Below are 26757 nucleotides of genomic sequence, written 5' to 3'. Positions count from 1 at the left end.
AATGGCCAGCTAACACTTAACAAAGCCCCTTTTTGGATTACCATGTACCTAAGTAGTTATAATACATAGTAGTTTCAGATGTAGCCAGAGAGAAATATGAATAATTTCAGCAGGCAAAGATGTAGCGGGAATGAATCCTAGTCATAAGGGTTGATGTAGGCCAAGAGATAGCAAGGTCAAATTAGGGAACAGACCAGAATTCTAGGTCTGAGGCTCTATTCCCTTGGAAGTTAGTCACTTCTATATAACCTGCTTCCATACTAATAGGAGGAATGAATTACAGGTATACAGTCGTTCCTTTAATTTAGAGTCAAATCAAATTGTTACCCAAACCAAATCAAATACCATATCAGAAAATGCAGGTGCCATATTCCACTAATATGCAGAATTCAGACAAGAGAATGAATCACAATACACAAGTTTGCAGTTCAACACTCATTTTATTAACAATAATTTCACCGTATGCTACATAAATGCATATTTTATATAGAAGAAAATAGGTTTCAAGGAAACAACAGTCAGAAACAACATGGCAGCAATCACAGGAAAGAAATCTCTGGCAAAAAGATTTCATTGCTTTCTAAAGTGGTTGTCTGCAACAGCCATGATATGAAGAGATTATCCAGGATAAGGATGATAGGAAATTTACAACACTTGCATCATATCTCAAAAACAAGCATTTTTTCTCTTTACTATGTAGACAGTTGCCTACACTGTGCTCTCTTTCTGAGGAGAGATATCTGAACTTGGGGCAGTCATATTTTTAATATCTAATTCATTTCCTGTGAGTCCTAAGGGAAAATCTGCATGGAGAATAAAAATACTTTTCCCCTTAACTTACTCAGTTTCATATTAAGGTGAAATCACTAATAACTCAAACATTAACAACCTAGTTATACCTGTCTGACAGGAAAATGCAATTACATGGGAATTAGGAAATTTGGGTTCTAATCCCTGTTCAGCCACCAGCTATCTTGGATGAGTCACTTTCTTTACCTTTCTGGGCATGGGTATTCCCATGTGTAAAATGATGGTTGTAGACCATTTTTTGTACAATCTCTCTAAAATTTAATGTCTTTGAGTGCAAGTAGTTAAGACAAAGATAAGGGAAAACATGCTTGTGAAATTTCTGAGGAACTCAATGAAAGACACAATTTTGGAGAAGCTCTCCCCAAAGACTTAGCGATTCTGAAGGCCAAAGTCTCTCAGGCTAAAACATAGGAGATCATGGAGTTTCCACTCTAAGTCCAAAGGGAGTCAGAGAAACATGCTGAAATTGTATTTCTTTTGGTCTTTTGAGTTATAAAATAACCCCAGATAATAGGATAAGAATAGTGTGTATTTATAGATTTTTTAGCCCTATAATGCAGACGAGTCAATGACATGGTACTTTCACTGAGTTTAATATTAACAACCTACTGCAACATTTAAAACTGTTTTATTGCAACTATATCCCTTCAATTCACAGTGCTAGAGGATTCACATAAACTACATTTTCTAAATCATTATAATTTTAAAATATTCTTATTACATACAATTCAAAGTCTTAACAGCAATGATTTTAAAGCACTGACATTGTACAGTCAGACCCTATGTGATTATTTTCCCCAAATTGTCAAATATCAAGTGAGATGGCACTCATATATATTTCCTGTCTAATAAAGCAGATATTTCCAGTGAGAAAAAGACTACAGGAACTGCCAAAAATCCAAGGGATCATTATAAAGCTGGTTTGGCCTTCAATTTGGCATGGAGTGTTAAATTTCACCAAAGAACTAGTTACTGGGAGAAAAAATTGATATATAATCAGTCATCCAAAACACAAAACAGAATTAACATGACAAAGAATGGACCTTCTGGGAATTATTACTATACCATGACAGGGAAAAATCATTAAAAAATTATACGTTATAGAAAAAAGGGAAAGTTATATAAATTAGGAAATAATACAAGACTAGATTTGTCTTGCAAATGGCAGGCATCCCATAAATATTTGCTTAATGAATTAAGGATTAAATCACTATATGGTGTTAGCTGCCTCGTGTATTTAGGGTTTACCTTTTAGACTTTGCTTTTTTTATTTATTCTTCTATATAATTTCTCTGAATTACACACAAGCATGTTCCCATTTTTTACACACATTGTTAGCTTTGGGAGAGAATTAATGAAAACAAATGTGCCTGTCTATTTGGTCCAATACAATTGATATCTATATGTATATTAAATTACCTTATATACACTTAACATAATTCTGCTTAGTCATCAGAGGTAATAATTATCAACTTTTTGTGTCTTTCAGAGAAATGGATAATAGCATCATTTGCACAGAGCGACCTTTTAAAAAACCTAAGATAATCTTAAGTTAATTAAATAATACAAACATGGCTCTCATCCTATTTCCCTGACTCCTTAAATATAGTTTTCTTAACTAGTAGACTTCAAGTAAAATGCAACTAAAAGAACAGGAAGTAGCAAAAATGCCCAAACTACAGAAAACACAAAAAACAAAAAAACAGATACATCTAAGTATAAGGCAAGTCTACCATTACAAATTCTGGAATGTCTACTCACTAAAAATGTACACTTCATTTTCTCCCTGGGTCTTTCTTTACCTATAATTGCTTCTCCCTTTGAATAAATATAGGTTTGGAGGATAAAAACATTTTGGTTTTTCAAGTAAAGGAAAGCAAATTTTATCAAATGGTCCATGAAAAAAGATTATGTTATCCATGAGGATAAGACTAACTCTCCTAACAGTTTTATCACAAAAACTGGAATTGAAGAGTGCATGCATTTTATATATATATATTAAAGGTTGTTGGCAAAAAAAAAAAGTTTCAGTGGAAAGCTACACAAACTAGATTAAATCAACTGTTTACTGACTATAGATATCGATTTTGCTACATATGTACTCAAGCAGACCCCTGTACTAATTTCTATAATCATTTTCTCCTGTTATTAATTCTTCCCATTAGCCTCATCCTCCCACCTATCTCAAAACTCTACAAAACTATCAATAAGTCAACACTCATATTAATAACCTTCAATTTGATCTTAATTCTTTCTCCTTACTTTTAATGGCTACAAATGCCTTCAGCCCATTCCACCCTTACAATAATATTTTGTAGCAGGCCAGCCAAATAAAACCAAAGGCACTACATATAACTTGGTATTTGCTATTCATTTTTCAAAACATGGTGAGAGAAGAGGAGATGGTTCAGATACACATTATAAAACTGTACTCAGTGGAGGTCTGACCTTTGAATCTGTTTTCACCATGTTAAATAAAAATTAAGAATGCAAAAGCCATGGATGTCATCTTCTAAATGTATGAATAGTACCAACTTCCAAAAACAAACAAAACAAAACCCCAATCACGTCAGCCTCTGAACTCCTTTTACAACTCTCCATGGCTGAGAACAATGTCAGAGAAACTATAGGGTTTTGGTCTATGGTGTACAGTAGTTGCCCTGATTGGCAGCTTTCTACAAAAAATTTTACCAATTCCAATCTCTAAGATTCAATGAATTCATTCACAACAGAGAAAATAAGTACCACTGGATAACTATAGGGTCTACTACAGAGGTTAGAGGAGTGTCACCACTGCCTTGAGGACTATTCGTTGGAATGTGTAGTGCAAAAAGGCTATACTGATTTATCATGCATAGTTTACCACCTGCCATGCCAATGCCAACACCCAGACTGTTCCGTGGTTAATTCTTAAGTTGAGTTAGCAACTGGATCAATTGGGTTTTTCCCTGCCAGAAATAATTACCTATTTGAGGGTCATTATGTGAGCAGCATGCTTCTAATATGGATGACAAAGCTATATCTCTTCTGCTCTGCGTTTAACACTGCAGTGATAATGTTCTTCAAAATGAATGAGCTCATATAAGTCCTTCTTCTACAACTATGTTCTATAAAAGAGCTCTTGAAATGATCAAGTAACCTTTTAATTTTGTATTTCAATTGAAAAGCAAACTTTCAATCCTGCCTTATGAAATGTATACTAATTATAATTAAGAAGTCACTATTTAAAAAGTACTATTGTAACTGTCTTTAAAAATCTTTACAGTAAAACAGGAATACCTTGCAAAATATATTATTGTTGCATACAGAAAATAAATAAAGGTTTTGGAAGCTACAAATACAAAGATCTAGAGAAACTTAAAAGACCCAGAACAAAGATCCCAAGGCCATGCCAGTAGCTGCTCCAGCCAGCATGCCCAGAGCCAGGTCTCCATCGTTGTCCCGGTAACGCTCCCTAATGATGACATGGTTGGCAGGCTGCTGTCCATAAGGTCCTAGGAAGGATGAACAACAGATCATTACATACCCCATCAAAAACAAACACCAGCATAATTGGGAAAGTAAAATATCTTTTCATAAAAATAATTTTTATTAAAATTTATTTTAATAAAAAAAATTTTTGTTAAAATATCTTTTAATAAAAAACAATTTCTTAAAAACAGCTCCTATGTGGGTTAGTTTTGCTGAAGGTAAGAGTTTTATGTGTACATGTTTTGCAGGGAGGAGGTACAGAAATAGCTAATGTAAAAAAACCTAAAAATTATCAGTAAGACTTAATTGTTAAAGAAAAGAGTCACAAGACAAGGGATGAACAGGTATGTTTTATATAGAATCCCTAGGTCAAAAGAAAAAATTTTCCTCAGCTTTCATTAATTAGACATCAGGACATCATATTTCCTTTCAAACTGACAAAATAAATCTGAATTCTTTTCAAATAGCTACAATAATTTGCAAATGGCCTCATCAACTTGTTTCCAAAAAACCTAGGAAAATTCATGCAGATCAGAACTATGCCCAAAGGGCTATAAAAGAATACATACATTTCCTTTGAACCATAATACCACTACCAGATCTGTATCCCAAAAAGATTTTTTTAAAATTTGGAAAGGACCTCTTTGTACAAAAAGTATTTATAGCTGCTCTCTTTGTGCTGGCAAAGAATTAGATACAAACAAGATGTCCCTCAATAGGAGAATGGCTGAACAAATTGTGGTATATGATGGTGATGAAATATCATTGTGCTATAAAGAATGATGAACAGGATGATTTCAGAAAGAACTGGAAAGATCTATGTGAATGAATGTAGAAGAAATAAGCAGAACCAGAAAAACATTGTACACAGTAACAGCAATATTGTGGAACAATCAAATACAGCAGACTTTGCTACTAACAGCAATACAATGATCCAGGACAAATCTGAAAGACTTATGACAAGGAATGCTATTCACCTCCAGAGAAAGAAATGTTGGCTCAAAAATGTAGATGAAAGCATATGATTTATCACTTATTTGGGTATATATTCTGGGGTTTTGGTTTTATGAAATTATTCAATTACAAAAATGAATAATATGGAAAAAAAAAGAACGCACATCAGAACATATTTTTCTTTTTTTTGGGTGGGGGTGGGAAATGGCAAATGCAAGCATTTGTTTTCCTTGAATAAAACAACTTATGAATTTTGGTTTTCTTGCCTTCTCAATCAATAGGGTAAAGGGAGAAGGGAACAGAACTCAGAATAGAAAATTAAATAAATTCTAATTAAAAGAAAAGACTAGATAAACAATTTTCTAGTTCCAAAATTTGACCTCTATGTTTGAATTAATACCACCTGAAAGCCAAATACCTCAACCCTAAAACAAATAAAATCTATTACCCACAAAAAAAAAGAATTGTAAAGGCTCAGAGATTTAGAACTAAATGGGAACTCAGAAATCGTCTAGACTAAACCCTTCATATTTACTGCAAACTGAGGCCCAAAGAAGTTAAATGACTTGTCCAAGATCACAGCGGCAGTAAATGTCAGAGCTAAGATTTGAATCCAGAACTTAATTCCCAGAATCAGTGTTCTTTCTACTGTACTCCTCTGCAGTCTTTCTAATGAGTTTTTAAATGTATCTGCCCCACTTGAGCCTCTATTTTCTACTACATCTGGCTATGTACAGTTCCAACAGCATAATAATGAATAGAGTAATAAATGAGAAATGAACAGAGTTGTGGGGAATCCAGGGATTCCATAGAAATTCCAAAGATGAAAGAGTGGTTTAGAAAGCTAATTAGTTCACTGGCAGTATAACAGAAGGAGAGAGGAGGGCAAACTCATTAAACTTTCAACCATTATTACCTAAGAATCATTCTTTAATAGAGCAGTTATGAACTTTAAAACAGAAACTTTCAATCATGCAAATTAGATTTTAAATTAAACTAAATCTCTTCCTATAACTTGCTTTCATTTTTAACAACTACATAGAAGTCATTTACTAAATACCCTAAAGCAGAAAATACATTTTTCCTAAAAATCTTTTAAGCAAACAAATATCATAAAATATTATATAACAGACTATCATTGTTCACATTATTATTCAAACAAAAGGTTACAGGAGTTTAGGCTACAGTGAGAGCAGAAGGAGTAAAAGACCATTTTCATGAATGATCTCTTTGCCTACAGCCTCTCTACTACTCAATTCATTCTACAAATCAATGATCTTCCTTTTTCAAAACTTCCCACAACTAAAAGATAAAACTATGACTATCTATATCTGGCTTTGAATTCTCTTTCTAAACTCATCTCTTAGTAATACCCAAAGAAAATTTCTATGCCAGGCACATTAGTCTACTCACCATTCTACAAATGTTATTAATATTCCTTTCTCCACAGCTTGGCTCAAGTCTGAAGTGACTACCCTTCCTACCTACTACTCCAATCTTAACTATTACTTTATAAAGTCCCAGTTTCCAAGCCACCATCTTCCTTGAACATTTCAGTCAATAGTAATCTCTTCTTCTGAAATCCCATTGTACTTATCAGCATTTATTCATCTACTGCCTTCTAAGATCTTTTTATAATTATCCTATATACTACTTACTGAACCTTTCTATTTGCATATAAGGTTAAGTATAGGGGAGACAGGCAACAGAATAATGTGTTGGTAATTAAGTAACATTGGTTCTCATGTTAGCTCTAATACTACTTGTGTGACCTTGGTTGAATAAGTAACTTGGAAACAAGACTCATTAATTCTTTCTTCATAGTATCTCTTTTAACTATACCCTAGACCAGGATTTGACAAACTATAGCCTCAGGACCAAATATAGATCATGACTCGTCTTTGTATAGTTGTACACTAAAAGTGGTTTTATATTTTTAAATGGATGAGACAAAAATAAAATATTTTATGATATGTGAATGCAGTTAAAATTTCAATGTCCATAAAGTTTCATTGGAACACAGCCATGCTCCTTTGTTTAAGTGATGTCTATAGCTGCTTTCCTGCCATAGAGTAAAACTTATGCTTTGGTAAAGTCAATTCCATGACAACTAATATTGTTTGAATCACAATACCAAGATGTTCGATATACTTCTTGGGCTGTCAAAAGTTAAAACAAGTAAGGCCTCTTTACCCCCATAAATTTGTAGCAGATATGTTTTCTGAATTCAAACTATAGTTCCAGGAGCATTTTTGGACTTTGATGCAAGTGTAAAAGAACCATGTTCTGAAATTCGTCTAACAATACAAATAAAATTCCATAAGTGCATATTCTTTGTGATGAATATGCTCAATTAAAATTATAGGCTCATGGACTGATATCAATATTCATCAGTACTTACCTATATGAAAAGATATTTTCAAAAAGAAAATACATAAAAATTTATTAATGATCTGCATTAATGAATGAACACTTGCGATCTACTTCAAGAAGGAACCCTTGCTTTTAACCCCAATTAAGTAAAATGCTATTCTCAACAATCTTAAAAAAAGAATTTCATTTTCATTGGTAGACCTACATTACAAAAAATTGTATTCAATTATCTCCATTATATTTTAAATTTCATTAGTAAAATATGGAATGTGGAAATGTTTTTATATCCTTGATTTTTGCCTCATAGCTCACAAAGGCTAAAATATTATACTCAAGTCCTTTAGCTTGCCAACTCCTGCTCCAGGCTACAGTAATAACTTCTTAAATGATCTTCCTATTTCCAGGCATTCCCTTCTTCAATTAATTCTCCAGATGGCTGCCAAATAATCTTCCTAAAATATTGTCAGGGTGAAGAAAGTCCTTGTAAAGACGGTATAAATGGGTGACCCGGATTTTACAGAACCTGGTCAGAAAGGGCAGTCTCTTCAAGGCAAAAATGGCTGCCCTCTCTGCCTCAGGCCAGTGAGTAACCAATCTGACTGCTTCTCTGAGATAACACGGTTTAATCATGAGGATAACTGGGTATGGGATAAGGGAAGTAGGCTGTGGATTATTCCCTATCTCTAATAAAACCTAACTTATTTCCCCACCATCTGACTTTGAATGGAAAGTCAGGACCTAAGTCGAGGCTATGCTGACTATTCTCTCTGCCTGACAAATCCCTTCTATCCTTAGCTAAACCTAGGCTAAATCCACTTAGGAACAAGTCTACACTGTAGATTGAATAGAAATGAAGTCAGGCTTCAAGAGCAATGATGTTTCCCCCAAGGATGACCCCCAAAGGCAAACTGAGGAGTCCAACCAGCTCCCTCTCAGATCTTGTTCTTCACAGAATCACAGGAGTTAAAAATCTTAGCAGGTTTCAAGATCTTGTTAAATTCTCTTTCAGGGATGGTTTCCACTTTCCAAAGGTTGGAGCAGGGGTGTGGGAGCTGGTTGTCCCTCTAAGTTCAAGGAACAACTCCCCGGGCTGGCCGTTGGAATCCTAGCATCCCCCTCTCCTTCCAAGATTCTAACAAGGTTAACCCTTGTCAGTCTGGCTTCACAGCATTCTATGACACTCTCCTTGTAATCCTGTTGCCTTCCCAAAATCTCCTCTTACAGTATAAATCTAATCATGTCACTCCTTTGCTCAAAAATCTTCAGTAGACTCCTATAAATTACTCAACCTGGCATTTAAGAACTCCCAGAATTTGGCTTTTATTCATTTATTTCAAATTATTCTCCTAAATCATTCAACATTTCAACAAAGTGAGCCACTAAGTGTTTACTGAATTCAATATTTCATGTTCCATGGCATTAGATACTCAGTTCTACCTTTTAGAATTCTTAGTTTCCTGTAGGGGAAATGGGGGTGGGTGCTGTTGGTGAATTTTTACTCAACTGTCTTTTTTTATCTCTTCTTGATTTTTTACAAGGGCTCTTGTTTCCTCTGGTTCTTCTTTTTCCTGAACCCCTTGATACTCATACATGATCTGATCAGCTTGTTAATTTAGTTCTAATATGTGGCACTTAACTACAACCCTATCCTAGACTCTTATTTCAAGAACTTTAAATCTACCTTCACTACTGGTTTCCAGTACCTATCCCAAATCCATCTTATCTCCAGGCCAATCCTTTATTCTGGATGTAACCTTACCAATTCTTTTTTTTTTATTTCATTTTTTCCATATTGTTCATTTTTTGTAAGAGAGTAACCTCATAAAACCAAAACCCTAAAACATATACCCAAATAAACAAGTGAAAAATCACATGCTTTCATCTGCATTTCAATTCCAACAATTCTTTCTCTTTAGGTAGAAAGTACTCTTTGTCATAAGATCCTTGCAATTGTACTGGATCATTATGTTGCTATTAGTCGCAAAGTCTATCACAGTTGATCATTTCACAATATTGCTTATACTGTGTACAATGTTTTCTTGGTTCTGCTTATTTCACTCTCCATCAGTTCATGAAAGTCTTTCCAGAACTTTCTGAAATTATCTTGTTCATTATTTCTTAAAGCATAATAGTATTACATCACCATCATATGCCACAATTTTTTCAGTCATTCCCCAATTGAGGGACATCCCTTCAATTTTCAATTCTTTGCCATCACAAAAAGAGCTACTATAAATATTTTTGTACAAATAGATCTTTCTCCCCCCCCCTCCCCTTTTTAATCTCTTCCTCTTTTGGTTCCAATACTTTACCCTGGAATTTGTGACTGTTGCAATTTAGTCTTCAGCTAGAAATCTATCATTTATTTTTCATTTTGCAAGGTATGGAGTGAAAGAGAATACTATAACAAAATCAAGAATTAACTTAAATCCTTTCAAGATTTCAATAAAAATATTCATCAAGACAACAAAAGATGAGTTTTAAAGAACAATTAGAGGAAAAATAAAAACAACCTATTGTGAGGATTTCCTTTATTATAGATCTTTTCATTTATTTATGTTTTAAATATTAATGTACTTCATTAATTATTATTTCTCTCCTTGGGATCCAAATTACATGGACTTATGGAAGACTTTGTTTTTCAATCTCTACAACTATTCCACCACTTAAAGGCAATTAAAAAATATGAAATACTTAATGTTGATATTTCATACTTTGGATAAAAAGACAAAAAATTAAATGATATTCCAAAATAAGGAAAAATAGACTACTATATTCACTAACTAACGAGACAATAACAATGCCATTAGTTACCTGGATATGGATACTGATATGGTACTGCATAAGCCTGTCCATTAGCAGCATAGATGACTTGAGTTCCTGGAGGGTATGTGCCATTATAGTGACTGTAGCCAAATACCTGTTTCAATGGAATATTGGGCATATGATAAGATATATAACAAGTTTTCTGAAACAAGAAAATATGTTAAAGTCTCTTTCCTAGGTTATAGATATAGACAATGAGATTCACTATAGGTATGTCCTTACTAAAGAAGTCTTTATTAAAAAACTGAACAAACAAAAGAGTTAAGTTGGGAAGTAATTATATGTATTGCAAAGAGATTCTTTGCTTACAAAATTATTTATGGTATTTTGCCATGCATAAATCAAAGAATAAAAACATAATTCCAAACTAAATTTATTACTCTAAAATTTGAAAGGCAGCATTATAATAGAAGAAAAAAAAACACTGAAATTGATATAGGGAGCTTAGGTTCTAGTACTGGCCCCACTACTAACTAGCTACACGATCTTGAACAAATTACTTAATATATACTGGCCTCAGAATCTTCATCTATAAAGGAAGGGATTTGGAAGTGTAATAATTAAAGGAATTATAGGGATATTGAAGAGATATCAGGGAATAAAAAAGGTTTCGTAACAGGGAATGGAGTGGTTGAAGGGAGAAAAGGAATATGACTGCTGGTGAGGTAAAAGGAGAGAAATACCCTCTGCTGAGAGGCTATCTTTGAAAAATGGGGTTCCCATGAAATGAGCCAAGTATGATATGAGTGAGAGATGACCTCTTAAATCACTTTTAATTATTAAATCAGTCATTCAAATATTTATTAAGCACCTACTATGTCCCAAACACTGTGCTAAATTTACTAACAACTGAGACCTACTTATACCTAGACTTGGGGTTCAGAAGTATATCTGGCTGAAAAACTATATGCCAGTTACCATCTCTCTGAACCTCAGATCTTTTACCTATAAAATTGAGGTACTATTTGTATTATTTAATTCATAGGATTAATATGGTTTAAGTGCTCTAAAAATTAAAATGTTATAGCAACTATTTTTATTTTCAGTAGCTTCATCTTTGCCTAGTCTGTTACTAAAGCATGGACCAATATGCATTATAAAGACAAGAACTAGGACAACATTGCCAAAGCAACAAGCGGGGGCGGGGGGCAGACCTTGGACAACAAACCTCTAATAGCTGGGTAGCCTTTACAGTGCACAAAATAAGCATTTATATGTTTGCTGGATTTGAATGATCCAGTTATGCAAATGGTAAAGTCTTGGGATATAATCCTAATTTCTCTAATGATGCATTTAAGGTGAATGAAGCACTAAAACAAGAAATCAAAATCTTTTCATCATTAGGATTTTATTTATTCCCTTAAAAGTCCTTCTGTACCTCAGGGGATGGTGTGGCATATGCTGTATAAGGAGGAGGAGATGAAGCAACTGCAGTCTCATCATACATGACTTCTGAGGCAACATAGCCCTATGTAAAGGGAAAGAAAGGAAGAAAAGAAACAATTTCTAAAGTATGAAAAATTGGTCAAAAATATACTGTATACACACTTTATAACCACAGATATATAAAATGGAAATAACAAGCTCACCTATAAATGGGAAAATGCCATTATGCTCAATGAAAGAAGCAGAAGGGGAAAAACAGAAAGCATCAAATCTGTACTAGGAAAGACACTGATTAGTTATGTCTATAAATCTTCATGGCATCATTTACAGTAGTATAATGTTCATACAGATAAAGACTAAAACCAAAGATCTTCAAAAAAGATTGCCAAAAAATGAATGTTCACAAAGCCATTTAAAGCCTTTTACGAAGTCACAGTCCTATACTTTTTACTCTTAAAATATACTTAAGTCATCTACCAATGAAAAAAGCTAGAATCTGAAAAAGAAAAGCCTAGCACTCTGTTCAAGAATTTGTTTTTGTTTCAGAAACAAAGTTGTTTTGTAAGTATCCTATATTTAAGTGCTCCCTAGTTTAAAAAAAAAATGGACTTTTTTTTTTTCCTTCTAACTACATGCATGTGTGTCAAGGAAGTTCAGCCCCTTATTTTTTTTACTCAGAATTTTATACATGTAAGATTTTTATTTTATTTTTATTATTCCTGTATTTCTTATTATTTTTATACAGAATTTTCTTTTTTTCTCTTTTATTTGAGATTTTTTTGGGGTGGTGTATTTTTGTTTTCTTTTGACAACTATTTCATATACCTCATAATTCAGTCATGTATCCCAGTGTGATTCTGGTGTTGATCAATACCCTCCTCAGGGAGGATTTTGTAATTATTCCTAAAATTCAAGGTTTAAAATTTTTCAGAGAAATTTTCCCTCCCCCTCCTCAGTAACTTTACCTGTCTATCAAACATTCCTGATATACCACAGTTGCACCAGGGTTGCCTTGGTGTACGTTCTGTACATAAATAAAAGTTAAGGTTTGGGGCAGAATCGGGGAGAGACGGACAAGAGAATCAGGAGAACCACGAAGAGAGGAGACAGGGCAGGCAGGTGAGAAAGAATGAGGAAACGACTGGCAGGCTAGGTACCACATGGTCAGGTTACTTATAGGAGGAGCATTGTCTATCTTTCCAATAAACTTTATAAAGTATATATATCTGAGAAGAAATATTATTTATTTTTAATTATTACATATGCATATGTATATGTATACATATACATGCATAAAGAACCAGATTAGTCTCCTGGCACTGACTACAAAAATAAATAATACCAATTCAATACAAAATTGAGTTTAACATAAAAAAAGGTGTGAGTTGTACTGCTCATGAACTTCTTTTTTTAAAACCCTTACCTTCTGTCTTGGAATCAATGCTATATATTAGTTCCACGGCAGACAAGCAGTAAGGCTAGGCAATGGGGGTTCAAGGGATTTGTTCAGGGTCACTCAGCTAGAAGTGTCGAGGCCAGATCTGAACCCAGAATCTCTAGTCTCTAAGTCTGGTTCTCAATCCACTGAGCTACCTAGCTGTTCCCTGCTCACAAACTTTTAAAAGAAAAAAAAAACTTTACAAAATTCTCTTTACTTCAGTTTTCACAATGTTCATTCCTAAAACTGTCTTTTATTTTACCTGACATACAAAATGTTTTAACACACTAAAGTAACTTAATTTTTAGTCAGTGACATTCAGGAATAATGATACAATTTGTTAAAAGATAAATATAAAGGAGGAGGTCTGTTATACTAATACTGATCTGTACAAAAGTAGATACATCATTATGAATTACTTAAGGCCAAATGCAATATTTAATAAATATGATCACAACTCATTCATTTCAGAATCTCAAGCTGTATACATAATAAACTTGAACATATAAGTTGCCCTAGTGTCACTTCTTATACTTCTAAACACAGCATAATCCAATGGATTATTCCATCTTATTTAAAAATTCATAACTTACATCTTGTAATGCAAAGGTCAGAATGTAAGGGGTAAAAATAAAAGGGTTGGACTAAATTTATCAGAGTATGGTAGCCAGGAATTATTACTCAATTCCAAATGATTTTTTATGGTAATTTATTTACAAAAGGAGAAAGAATGAAAATAAGAAAATCAGAGAGAATAGATGTTTTTTTAAGAGGCCCCAGCAAAGGGAACCCAGAGATAAATTAAACAAGGGTTTTAGCCACAAGGCCTCCTCCAAGACAAGGGGCCTCTCTGGAATCTAGTACCTCCAGAACATGCCAGGGAAAGGAGACAGCCTTTCACTCACCCATGTGGTAGTCCTAATAGAAACAGTCCTCAGAAGCCAGATCTCCTCCAAGGTCAAGTTGAAGGTGAAAGACCTCTCCTCACAGGAAGTTCTTGGCACTTTTAAAGACCATTCCTTTTGTCACTTCCTGGGCCTTCCTTCTACTTTTACATGGACCAATTATAGCTATAGTTTTGCTTAGGACTGCCCAAGAGGCAGTCAGTGGGTTCTGATTTGTCATCCACTTTCGTACACGTGGGTCAGACTCCCTCACTTAAGGATAAGTGGAGTGTATACTTTTCTGGTGATTAAATCTAAAAATGGGCAGGAGAGAGTTAATCCCATCTTCATAGTAACCAATATTATGCCTAGTAGAGGCTGGTTCAGCTAGACTAAACTACCTGGTTAGCCATGGTCTAATTAGCAGCATCAAGAGCCTCCCCAAATCTATAATTCACTTCCACTGTTTCCATCTACTTATCATACAACCAAGTGAAGCAACATGGGAGATGCGATCAATTAGCCCATATACCATTCCCAATTACCCTGTTGAGACCTTCCCATCTTAATCCAATTAGGTCATATATAAACACTAACAATGTCTGTATGACCCCAAAAAGGTTGATATGTTGCTGCAAACCTGAAAACTTACTGTATTTGTCCTGGCATCCTGGAGTGCAAATTGCCAGGCCCTGGGGAAGAAATAAAAGGTAGTTTTACTTAACAGTAAAATCATTCTTCCTTATTTTGTCCAAAAGGTTGCATAACAGGTAGAACCTCCTATAGGAGTCCATTTTATAGATCTAACTACATAAGCTACCTTCTCAAGCCCATTACACCCACTAGCATGGTATTAATGATGTTAACACATCAACTACTAGAAAGTAATCAAAAGTTGCTCTGTTCAGTCATCACCTCTGGAGAACACCCTCTCTGGAGTTGGGAGGAAAAGCATTTCTAGAATTGTAGGACCCCCCCTACCAGAGCATGTGCTCCAAAAGCATACTCTTTAAGAAAGAAAGAACATCTACTTATAGCCACAGAACATTAAAAGCAGTGTTTCAATTGAGAAAGAATAACACCACCATTCATAGATATACCATCACTTTACAATTTACAAAATGCTTTCCTAACCAGAATATTGTTAAATACCACATTGAGTATCACAAATTCTTAGAGCAATTTTAAGCTATTAATACTTAACTCTTTTTGAACACTGTAAACATTCTTATTTACCAAAAAAAAAAGAAGCAATCCAACTTTAATTATCCACACTTTACATCAGAAAAACACGGGTCAGAGAAGTGATTTGTTCAAGGTCAGATAGCTAATTAAAGAGCCTAACTTTTTCTTGTCCTCAGGGAACTAGATACAATGAATAAAAGATAAAAGAGGCAAATTTGGGGAAGCAGAGTCAACTCCCTTTCAAAGAAATGAGAATTTTGTAGGGGTAAAATTAGAAAGGCTCAAGAATTAAAATACCTTGCTCAAATATAGAACTCCCTAAAATTTGGAATAGACCAAATAGAAACTGATTCCATAAGACAACAAGAAATATCTTAACAAAATGAAAACGGGGGGAAAAGGAAACGTAATAGCTAAACAAAAACCATAGATCCAAAACAAAAAATTTAAAGAATCTAGGCCTACTTAGAAGCCAGAACCCCCCAAAAGTTTCTAGATTTCATATTTCAAGAAATCTTAAAACCATCTGTAGAAAAAAAAGAATGAGAACTATGCAGATTTCTTAAAACCAGAGGTTAAAATGGAAACAGAATTCAAGTCATCTCCTAAAAGAAAACTCAAAACAAAAACTCTTCAGATATATTTTATTGTAACCCAGAATTCTAGTCAAAGAAAAAAAATATTACAAATAACCAGAAAGCAAGAATTCAAGTACCCATAAGCCAGTGAGGATTGTACATGATATAGCAGCCACAACTAGAAAGAAGAATTTGGAATGATATTCAAAAAAGGTAAAGGCTTATAGAAAAGAATAACTTAGCCAGCAAAATTTAGTATATAATCTTGCGTGTGTGTGTGTGTGGGGGGGGGGGGGGGGGGTTGTCTTTAAAAAAAAAAAACAGAAACATCCAAGCATTGCAGATGAAGACTAGAGCTATATAAAAACTTTAAAATTCAAACACAAAGATAAACATAAAAAGGTAAGCAGAATGAACAATCAAAAATGACTAAATAATAAACTGTTCGTTCTCTAATATGGGGAAATGATGCATGTGTCCTGAATCTTATAATCAGGATCATAAGAGTCTAATTATAATTATACAGAAGGTCTGGGAGTAGTTCTATTAAGTCTTGATCTTAAGGGAAGGACAGAAAGAGAAGAGGAAAGGGAAAGGAAGGTTAAGAAAATGATCTCGTATAATAAGGGTTCAGGAGCAAACATCCATGCAAACAGGGAGGGACAAGAGTGGAGGAGATGAGCAATGGACACCTGAACCTTACTCTCATCTGAAAGGGTCAAGAGAGAAGAACTAATTCACTCCCCCTCTACCTTCCCTGATTCTTTCTCTTTTTTTTCTTCTATTTCCCCCTCCTAACAATACACAGAGTTGAGTACAAAAATACATTCCCCTCACAGAGAAATAAAATAGGTGGGAAAGGGAAGAAGAGAGAATCATAGGAAGGAAGAACAAGGGAGAGAGAGATTAGTTGTGGGCAAAACAAACCAAGGATGTTGAGGATCTATAGCTCTTTTAATGGTAGTAAAGAATGGGAACCTGAGGGGTGTGGAAATGTGATGGAATACTATTGTGCTATAAGAAATGATGAAGGGGATGGTTTCAGAGAAACCTATGAAGTATGAACTGATACAGACAGGAGTAAACAGAACCAGAACTACTTCTACAATAACAACTGTGCAAAGATAAAAATACTCATATTTAAACACAGCCAAAGTGGATATTTGTTTTGACTACATATATTTGTAGCACAAGTTTTGTTTTTCTTTCTCAATTTGTGGGGAGGAGTAGAGGAGGGAAGGTGAGATGGTAGATTTTTGCTCATTGAAAAGAAAAAAAACTGGAAAGGACACGGGATGAGTGTAGTGCAAATTTAAGCATGACATCTGGAAAATCTTTAGAAATATCCAAAAATGGAATGAACTTCTTTGATTGATAATTACCCTTATCCCTGAAGGCCTATGAGCAAAGAAAGGCTAAATCAAATAATCAGTTGTCAGGCAAGATAAAGGGAGAGAATTCCTCTTCAGGTAAAGATTGGAATGGATGACCTCCAAGTTCCTTATGAATCTGAGATTCCAAGCCTCTGAAATGAGCTCAAACTCTTTACCAGTCAGTTAGTTTTACATTTCAGATACTCCTTATTTTCACCAGACATATTACAATCAAGCAGTGCAAAGCACATGCTCTGCTGACCGTGCATCAAGTGTCACTTTTAGAAGGAAAGTATATTTTTAAACTAGACATAATCACTCTATTCAACTGTGATGTTTCAGTACATATTTCAGCATCATGACAACCAACTGTATAAATCATCTTTAAAGTCTGACGGCCAGTTTTTCCAGTCTACCAAACCAACAGATATCAGAATTACATTATAAAAACTCAAGACCTGCAATAATTGAGATTCGAAATGAACCCAAAGTTAATAAACTTTGTAGTTTTGTGTTCTGAGGGTGACAAAATACAAAAAAGATGTAGGAGAAATAAGGGTTTAAAAAAATATATGGTGAACCGGGGGAATTTCTATGTTATCTTGAAGAAAACAGGATGCCAGGGCTTTGAAACCCATAGATGTGCTTCAGTAACAGTTGTTCAATAGCTGCATGGAGGAGAGATGGATTAGAGCTGGAAGAGACCTAAAGCAGGGAGTGCACTTGGAAGACCACACTGCATTAGACCAGTGATGGATGTATTAACTAGGGCATTAGCTATGTGTTGGGCAAGAAGGGGATACATATGAGAGATGTGAAAGCAGAACTGAAAAGACTTGATAAATGACTGAATATGAGGAGTGAAAAGAAAATAAGAAATCACAGATTCTCCAGGTTGCATATGTAAGAGAGGATCTTAAACTGTAGATACTTTTGAAAACTGTGTCCAAAAGTCCCTTGTATCTGTTGTTGTTTGTGAGGTAAAAACCAGCAGGCTGTCTGATTATAAAGCTTTTACCTCAGGGCCGTGAGCAGTAATCAAATTGGCTTTGGAGACTAATATGTATAAAAATTAAAACTATTTTATTAATATTATAGGATTTGTATAAGATACAAGGATATAAAAAGAAGGATTTTCTACCACTAAAAAGATTCCTACCTAATACCACCCACCATCTGATGCTGCAAGGCAACACTTCAGTCCTGGAAACCCAGGCAACACTGATCTTCTTATTCTAACTAAACCCAAATTCTTCTAACCTATAACTAATATCCGAAATATATACACACACACATACATATATATATATATATATATATATCTTCCTTAAGATAGGTCTCCAACAATGAAAAGTTTCAATGTTAACCAATCAGAGTTGCCCTGATTGAGGCTTGCCTGCCTACAATCTGGGTTAAAAGTCAGAGGAAAAGATCTTCTTTTTCTTCTGTTAAGTTTAATACTGATCACTAAGGCACTCCTCTCTCCAAAAGCTGTTACTCCAAGTATTTCCAAAGGTTTTAGAGGAAAAGTCTCAGAAAAGGATTTGGAACAGCTCTGTCTTGAACCAAGCTTAGTCCTAAGGCTACAAAGAACTGCTCCAAATTTTTAGAGTTCAGAGAAGCAGTTAAAAAAAAACCCACCTGAAGATTCCAACAGAATCTCCTGACACTCAACTTATCAGAATTTATTACTTAATCAATAACAATATTCCTAATACATATCTTAGTAACTAGAAGAACATTACTGCCTTCAATCAGAAGGAAAGCGATGAGGAGAAAGACTACAAAAGCATAAATGTTAATGTTCCTTTATTTTCCAAAAAAAAAAAATCAGGATTTTAACTATCTTTTCTTAAAAAGAGAAATATGGAAATAACAAAGAAATATGCAGAATTTAAGAACATATTTAACTTTGCCTGCTAACCAATTTGGATTTAAGGTAAAATGTTTACCAAAATGAAAAAAAAAAAGTACAAAGCAATCCTACAGTTGCTAAGTGAAGCCATTCTCATTACAATGCAGTACTTCCAAGGAAACCCAGGAGAATCAGAAAATGGAATCACAGTAATTAGAGATGGAAAAGACCTATTACCATTTCCTCCACCCATTCACTGTCATTTACTCTCCAACCTGAAGATAAACTCTCCTCCCACTCTTCTCAACTCCACCCCCTCCACAATATAAGTTTAATAGGAAATCAAATCAGAAAACATATTTTTCAGCAAAAGAGATGCATACTTACAAGCAATCATCAGCACTTTCTGCACAAAGATTGATATTTTTTCCATCTCTGCAAACAATTTGCAGTATTCTGTCTTTTGGTTTGCCCTCAGGAGGATGAAAATCTTTGGAAAAAAATTAAGAGTGGGAGACTTTAGTTAAAAATAAGTATTTTATATATATATATATATATACATATATATATGTATATATATATATACACACACACACATATATATTTTATAGGATACTAAGTCAGATATTCAACACATCTTTTGAAATCAGAAGAAGCCTGAATAAAACAAGTAGTGCATTTTATAAGAGTGAAGGCAGAAGTGAGATGAAAGTAAAGTTCCTTTTTTCAGTCTAGAAGAATAAATGAGGAGACTTCCTCAACAGGGCACTCCCAAGAGGAAAGTCATCATCTAGGACATAAATTAACAAAAGCAACAATAATCTTGCTGCCCAAGTTGTCACCAATTATAAATAAAAGAGTAAAATGGCATTGGACTTACACTGAAAGCAACCAGTGGATAAAAATGTAGTTAAGCATTAAAATGTAAATAAAATGAAAAAGTCTTTTCTCCTTCCATAATCAAACTTGCAGAAATTACAATTTCATTCTCATTCAAATTCCTCCAGGGAAATAAAATTGGTGGTTTCAATACTTTTTCTAGAGAATACCATTTATACAAGCAGATATAGAACACACAATGGCTGGCTGTGTCCAAATTCAAGATATTGTGTAATATAAAATGAATTAAATGAGCTTTTATTTAGCAGTAAACCTGAAAAAAGGTGAACTGCTTTACTGGGAATGAACATCCAAACTTTATCAACTATTGGGTTGAAATTCCATTTCTGACTTCTATTAGGGCACTTAATGTTCCAGGGCCTATCCCATCATCTGTAAAATAAAAGAGCTAAAGTAGATAGTTTTTGAGGTCCCTTCAAGTTCAAGATCTTTGAACCTATCAACATTCTTGTTTATCATAAAATAAAAGCAATTAAATGTTAGCAGAATTCTCAATAGCAGGATTTGTCTGTAGGTTCATACAGCATTGATCCAAATGTGGGTGATGGAAGGGAAATGGCAAATTGCCCCAAATACTAACAGTGATGCTTCAATCTAGGGCATGGGTAGAATAGAACTACTCAAATAAATTATTTCCAAAGTCCCTTCAAGTTCTGAGATTCTTTAACTATCCAAAATGTAGCATGGTACAGTGTAAAGCACCCTCTATTTAGGTGTCAGAAAACTATTAGGAGCATTATTAGGTTTTTGGATTTTATAAGTGAATGACAGGAGTAGATCCTGTTATCCTTTGAGACTGTTTTAGACTCAGCTAGAATTTGGAGCCAAAGATGCTGCTAGAATCCTCAGGTGGTTATAAAAGTGTGAGGTTTCCAGTTGTCACTGTGGACTCTCTCTCTCTCTCTCTCTCTCTCTCTGAGCTCTCAGGGCTATGCAAGGTCCAGAAGGCAGCTTTTCCTTAGCTCTCTGGGAAATTCCCTGTGAAACCTTTGGGAATACCAGATTGGTAGTTTGACAGTGGCTGAAGTGAAAAGCGATAAGTGAAAAGCCTGACAGAAGGAAGAAAAGATCTTTTTCTCTGATCTCTCTGAGAAAGGAGGACAGGCTTTGGCCTATCCAGGCAAGTAGCCATTGCTGCCTCAACCAGAACCAACTTTTGGCTAGGCTGGAAATACAGCAGTTGCGGGAATACCATCTTGAGACAGTATTTTTAAGATTTATATAGTACTTTATAAGGTATTAGAAATAGGCTTAGCTAGATAGATTTTGGGGAAGCTAAGAGATAAGAAGAGCAGGTCTGGTTTCCTGGACAGAAGAGAGTCTGTGAGGGCCTTAGAGTTAGGTGTGGGTTGAGTTAGAGACCCCATAGTTGTTAGGGAACCTCTTATCCTTGAACCCTGTTACTGTTATCTTCCATTTCCTTATATCATTAAGATATTAAATATAGGTATTTTTATATATATGTCTCAAAGACTTTTTACAGCCAATTTACTAGGCCCAAGAGTGTACTATAAAAATAGACTCGAACTCTGGACTTGAATCCCCAGAAGCCCTTGCTCCACTTCCCCAGAATGCTTTGAATGCTCACATGGGCCAAGATCAAGAAGGTATTTAACCAGATTGCAAAGGCTTTTGTGCTCTCTTTTGGACTTCCGTTTTTGGTGCAGAGGCGGCTCTTTCATAATGTAGGTGAGCTGTATTTTCTTAAATCCTTAATCTTTAATAAACCTCATAAAAAATATAATATTCCTTGCAGAGAGAAACTAATTTCTATCTGCCTCAGTCTATCATGCCTCAGTTTCCCTAAAATTTTAATCTTTACAGTTGGCAACCTAATGGGAGAAAAGACTCTCAATCTTCTGATTCTTTTCTGATCTTTAGTTCAGCTTTAATAGTTAGTGCCTAGAATTTTTTTTAAGCCACCTTTCTCCAAGATGCTTTTTTAGAAAACCATCTTGATGAGCTCCTGTCGGCCATCCACTTTGGACTTTCTGGATTCAATATCACCTGGTCCTGGCCCTGCCCACCCTGGCTACCTGCTCAGGCTCCTGGCCCTGCTTTCGTGCGTTCCTGCCTGCAGCCCCCGATCCAGACCTGTTGCATTTGCGGCCCACCTGGCCCCTGGCTGCTAAGTTCTGCCTGCTTGTTTCTCCTGCTGCTGCTCCTGACCTTTCTCTCACTCACCAGGTCCCTGTTTAACCCAGATCTCAACCACCTGGTGACCTGCCTGCCCAACAAACCCAGATCCTTGGAGCAGATCGCTCAGGACTCATTTCTTACCAGCTGGTAACAAAACGGGGGGAGGGAGTATTAGCTCCATGTGGGCAGCCTGGGCTCCACGTGGACTGGGGCAGGAGGAGGTATCAGAGGAGGGAAGAGAGAAAAAAAAAAAGGGAGAGGAGAAGACTTTTTTAAGCAGGAACTTAAAAACAATGGCTATTTTACAAGGATGTCTTTTAATTGCATTGATCCTTTTATTGACTTCACCTGCATTACTTTTAGCTAACTTTGAGGAAAAAACTCTGCTTCTCAGCAAACTGAGAGCCAGGCCTAAAGACATGCGGTCCTGGGTTAAAATCTAGCCTCAGATACTCCCCAGCTGTGGGGCCCTGGACGGGTCCCTTAACCCTCATTGCTTAGCCCTTACCACTCTGCCTTCGGACAATAGACATTTAAATGGATAATTTAAAAAAAAAAAGGAACTTTAAAGACTGGAGGTTATATATTTTAAGGCATTTCAGACTCCAATGGTTTATAAGAAAAATCTCTGCATTTCTATTGCATTTTGATATTTGCTTGGTTTAAGGTTTAACTTTGTGATTTTAACTGCATTCAATATTATTCTGTTACACTGAAGGTTGATTTAATTTATTTTGAATGTACTGAGTTTTGAAATTCTGGTTTTTTTCCCCCTATAACTATTGTGAACAAATATTGTAATTAAGCCCATATATGAAAAAAAAAAAACAGCCTTTCTAAATTTTGCCTTTGTAAATTGTCACAGAGGATATATGAACTTCAGAACTGGTTACAATTGCTATAACAACCTTTGGAAAATTTAATGTGCTAAATATCTCAAATGATTTTAAGGGTTTTTTAAATATGATTTTGTAATTTTTTTTAACAATCTCTGGTTATTTTTGCCTGCCCCTACCACAAGGTAAGGCCCATAGCTGAAGTGAAATACAATTATAACCCCGAACCTTCCCGCATGAGAATGGAAGTTGGGCAGTTAATCTCAGGGCATATATCCCTTAAAAAAAAAAAGCCTCCAAAAAAGGAGCACCTCTCATTTATACTCTTCAGCTCACTATTTTACTTCCACCAGAATGATATGTAGATTTCTTGATTATGTTCTTAACCCTAGATGAGTTTTACTTTGTTTAAAAATATGTTTATTCGCCAAGGTTGAAAGATTGCTACGTTTGTAAAAATTGTGACAAATATCCATCAATTCATAGGTTTTAAAAATGCCATACAGCAACTTATGTGAAATATGATAGTGTGTTTGTTTGCTATTGTAATTAATTGGGCTATTGAGAATTTGGGGGAATATTGATACCACATATTTGTACTACTGTTCTTTAAAAATGAAAAAAAACCTTGCAACATTCATTTGCCTCATATTTATAGTGGAGCATGGCCAGATATTAAGAGGAAATGGATCTCATTTTTGGTGAGAAAGCCTTGCATTTTATATTTTCTTAGCTGACACAGAGTGTCAATGATTATAAGCTATATTTTTGAATTTTTTTAAAGCTCTTTTATTATATGTTTCTTCCATGTGCAATATACTATTTCAGTATTTTTTATTTTTTATTTTTTCTCTCCTTTTTATATTTGAAGCATATGTCACCAGCATTAAGATTTTCTTTAACCTTTTGATTTTTCAGTACTATAAGTTTAAGATACATTTGCTAATGCATAACCCAAAAGGCTTGTGACTATAAAAATGATGCCACTAATTATTTTTTTAAATTATGGGACTTTGCTTAATAATTCTGTCTGATTCCAGGACAAGAGATACACACAAGAGCCATTGCACAGAGCCAAAGAAAAGCCAATCCAGGATGGATTGATGCACTTCTAAGCCAATACAAAGGTCTTGAACCTAGTGTGAAGACTTGAGGTTACTGTGTTTAACATGCTAGACATAGGCTTTCCTTGTGTCCACACTCACTCTGAAAATACTCACAGACGAGTATCCCCGAAACCTTGGCTCATATAATCTGGTCCCCTTTTCTGCCTTTCATAGTGTGGTACCTTTATGTAGTCCTAGCTATTGACTGGGTAAATGCATCATTGCTTAGATCATTGGGCCCTGATTCAAGGACCTGTTATAGATTTATTTTTCTTTTACTTAGAATTTTTTCACATAAGACTTTGATAGTCTATATTTTCATCCAGAGTTTTTTCTTTTTTATTTGGATTTTTCTGATATCTTTTTAATATCTCTTGCCAATTGATTCATATACCTCATACCTCAGCCATGCATCCCTAAGTGATCCTGTTTTTTTAATCACCCTCTTAACGGGGGGAATGTAAAAAATATCATTATTTAAATTGCAAAGTTTAAATTCCTTTTGAGAAGAATTTTAGGTAAAGAAACATGCTACCTCTCTGAATCCAGAAACTGAACTGTTGAGAAGACACAATGAAGAAGCCTCCAGACCACAAGCTGCACAAAATGAACTTTGGGTGTGGTTGATTGAACATTTATTTGTATGTATACTTTCATGCCAAAGGGGACTGGCCCCTAACTGGCTTTTTGGCCATGCATTCAGCAATTATTGGTTTTGTTTTTTTTCTCTTATCCTCAAATTACTGTAATGTTTAAGTTCATTATGTTTTCATGATCCTTTTTGGGGAAACTTCTCTCCCCAATAACGATCAAACGGAGGTATGTAAAAATAGACTCGAACTCTAGACTTCAATCCCCAGAAGCCCTTGCTCCACTTCCCCAGAATGCTTTGAATTCTCATGTGGGCCGAGATCGAGAAGGTATTTAACCTGATTGTAAAGGCTTTTGTGCTCTCTTTTGGACTTCCGTTTTTGGAGCAGAGGCGGCTCTTTCATAATGTAGGTGAGGTGTCTAGGCCAGAGGCCTAGACACATGTTCTCTTATCCTGTATTTTCTTTAATTCTTAATCTTTAATAAACCTCATAAAAAATATAATACTCCTTGCAGAGAGAAACTATTTTCTACCTGCCTCAGTCTATCATGCCTCAGTTTCCCTAAAATTTTAATCTTTACAGTACCAACTGCTCACCTTCAACAGCTAATCAACTGGCCTTTTATCGATAACTAAGAGATTATACAAGTAAGGATACTGGTTCAATACCATCCTTATAAAACCCAGGTCCAAGTCCTCTAACACATAAAGCTGTGTAACCATGAACAAATCATCTCACCTCTCAGCTCCAGTCTCTCCTCTGTGAAATGGGCCTAATATTACTTACACTACCTACTTATTTCACTAAGGATCACACACCTCAGGCATCATGCTTTTTCACTGTTGAAACTGTTATTCTCTTCTCGACCTCAATTGGGGTTTTCCTGGCAAAGATACTGGAGTGGTTTGCCATTTCCTTCTCCAGGTGATTTTACAGAGGAGGAAACCAAGGTAAACAGGGTTAAATGATTTACCCAGGGTCACACAACTATATATGTGTGAAGCCATATTTGACCTCAAGAAGATGAGCCTCCCTGATTCCAGGCCCAGTGCTCTATCTACTATGCAACCTAGCTGCCCTACTCATTATGTTTCAATGTGAACTTAAGCACCTAGTTATGTACTAAGCATTGCAAGAAATTAGATTAAGCAAAGAATCTGCCTTCTGCTCCTCAGGGGTTTGTGATTATTAAAGATTATTATCTTTCCATTAAGGTTTCAAACACTTCATTTCCTAGCTTGTATTCTGTGAGATAAGGCCAGAGGTTATAGACTTATAAGACAAACTATATGAAGCACTTTGTAAACCTTACAGCACTATATAATTGAAAATCGTGATCATAACTATCATTAGGCTATTAATGAAAAATGTAGGGGTGAAATATCATTTTAAAATTCTGAAATAATGTGTATTTTCAACTATCTTAGGAACTAAGTTAAAAAAAATGTTTTATTTTTATACCTTGTAATGGTTAAATGCTAAATTGAATAAAATACAAAACTAAACTTCAAACACATCACAAACTGAATGATTTGCACCTTTTAAAAAGCTTGGGGAGCAGGGATTCTTCACTGATTCAAACAAATAAATACATTTGGCAGAAACATAACTTGTACCATCATCCAGGGACCATTGCTAAATTCCTATTACTTGGAATCCTAAGATTAAATATAAAAATTTTCAATATGACTTATCTTAGTTTTACTTCAATCCATTAATGAAGTCCAAACTGTTAAATGTAAATACAGAAATGTCTCCTAGGCTAATCAAAAAAAGAAACAGAAGGAATAGGACTTTAACAGCATGAAGCAAAATTTATCACCTCGGCATTCATTTCCCATTCGGATATTGATGCAGTCCACCAACATGTGAATTTTATCTTCTATATTCTGCCTTGTCTGGTCATCGTAATAAATGAGGTGCCCATCTGACCACAGATCAAACCAGTTTTTTTTCCACCGTTTCAAAATTGTGCCTGAAACAAGAAAATGTTGCCTTGAAGCAAAATAACACATCATTTTGTTCTCTTAACAATACTGTAATATAAATA

At 34.9% G+C, this 26757-nt stretch overlaps 1 protein-coding gene across 5 annotated transcripts in view; it reads right to left on the bottom strand.

The window, feature by feature from the left end:
- Nucleotides 1-420: 420 nt before the first annotated feature.
- Nucleotides 421-26757, bottom strand: part of PLEKHB2 (pleckstrin homology domain containing B2) — a 50912-nt gene continuing 24575 nt past the window's right edge. For all 5 annotated transcript variants that reach the window (XM_007493972.3, XM_056793695.1, XM_001366058.4 and 2 more), the window contains exons 3-8: nucleotides 26530-26682; nucleotides 19521-19623; nucleotides 14795-14834; nucleotides 11813-11902; nucleotides 10423-10528; nucleotides 421-4304 (exon numbers count right to left, since the gene is read on the bottom strand). In XM_007493972.3, coding sequence (XP_007494034.1) covers nucleotides 4168-4304; nucleotides 10423-10528; nucleotides 11813-11902; nucleotides 14795-14834; nucleotides 19521-19623; nucleotides 26530-26682 — 629 coding nt within the window. In that variant the 3' untranslated portion in view covers nucleotides 421-4167. The remainder of the gene's footprint in view (nucleotides 4305-10422; nucleotides 10529-11812; nucleotides 11903-14794; nucleotides 14835-19520; nucleotides 19624-26529; nucleotides 26683-26757) is intronic.

Source organism: Monodelphis domestica, chromosome 4, assembly GCF_027887165.1.
Source record: "Monodelphis domestica isolate mMonDom1 chromosome 4, mMonDom1.pri, whole genome shotgun sequence".
In the NCBI taxonomy this organism is placed as follows: domain Eukaryota; kingdom Metazoa; phylum Chordata; class Mammalia; order Didelphimorphia; family Didelphidae; genus Monodelphis; species Monodelphis domestica.
Note: the sequence above shows the minus strand (reverse complement) of the source record. Positions and strands in the feature narration are given on the sequence as shown.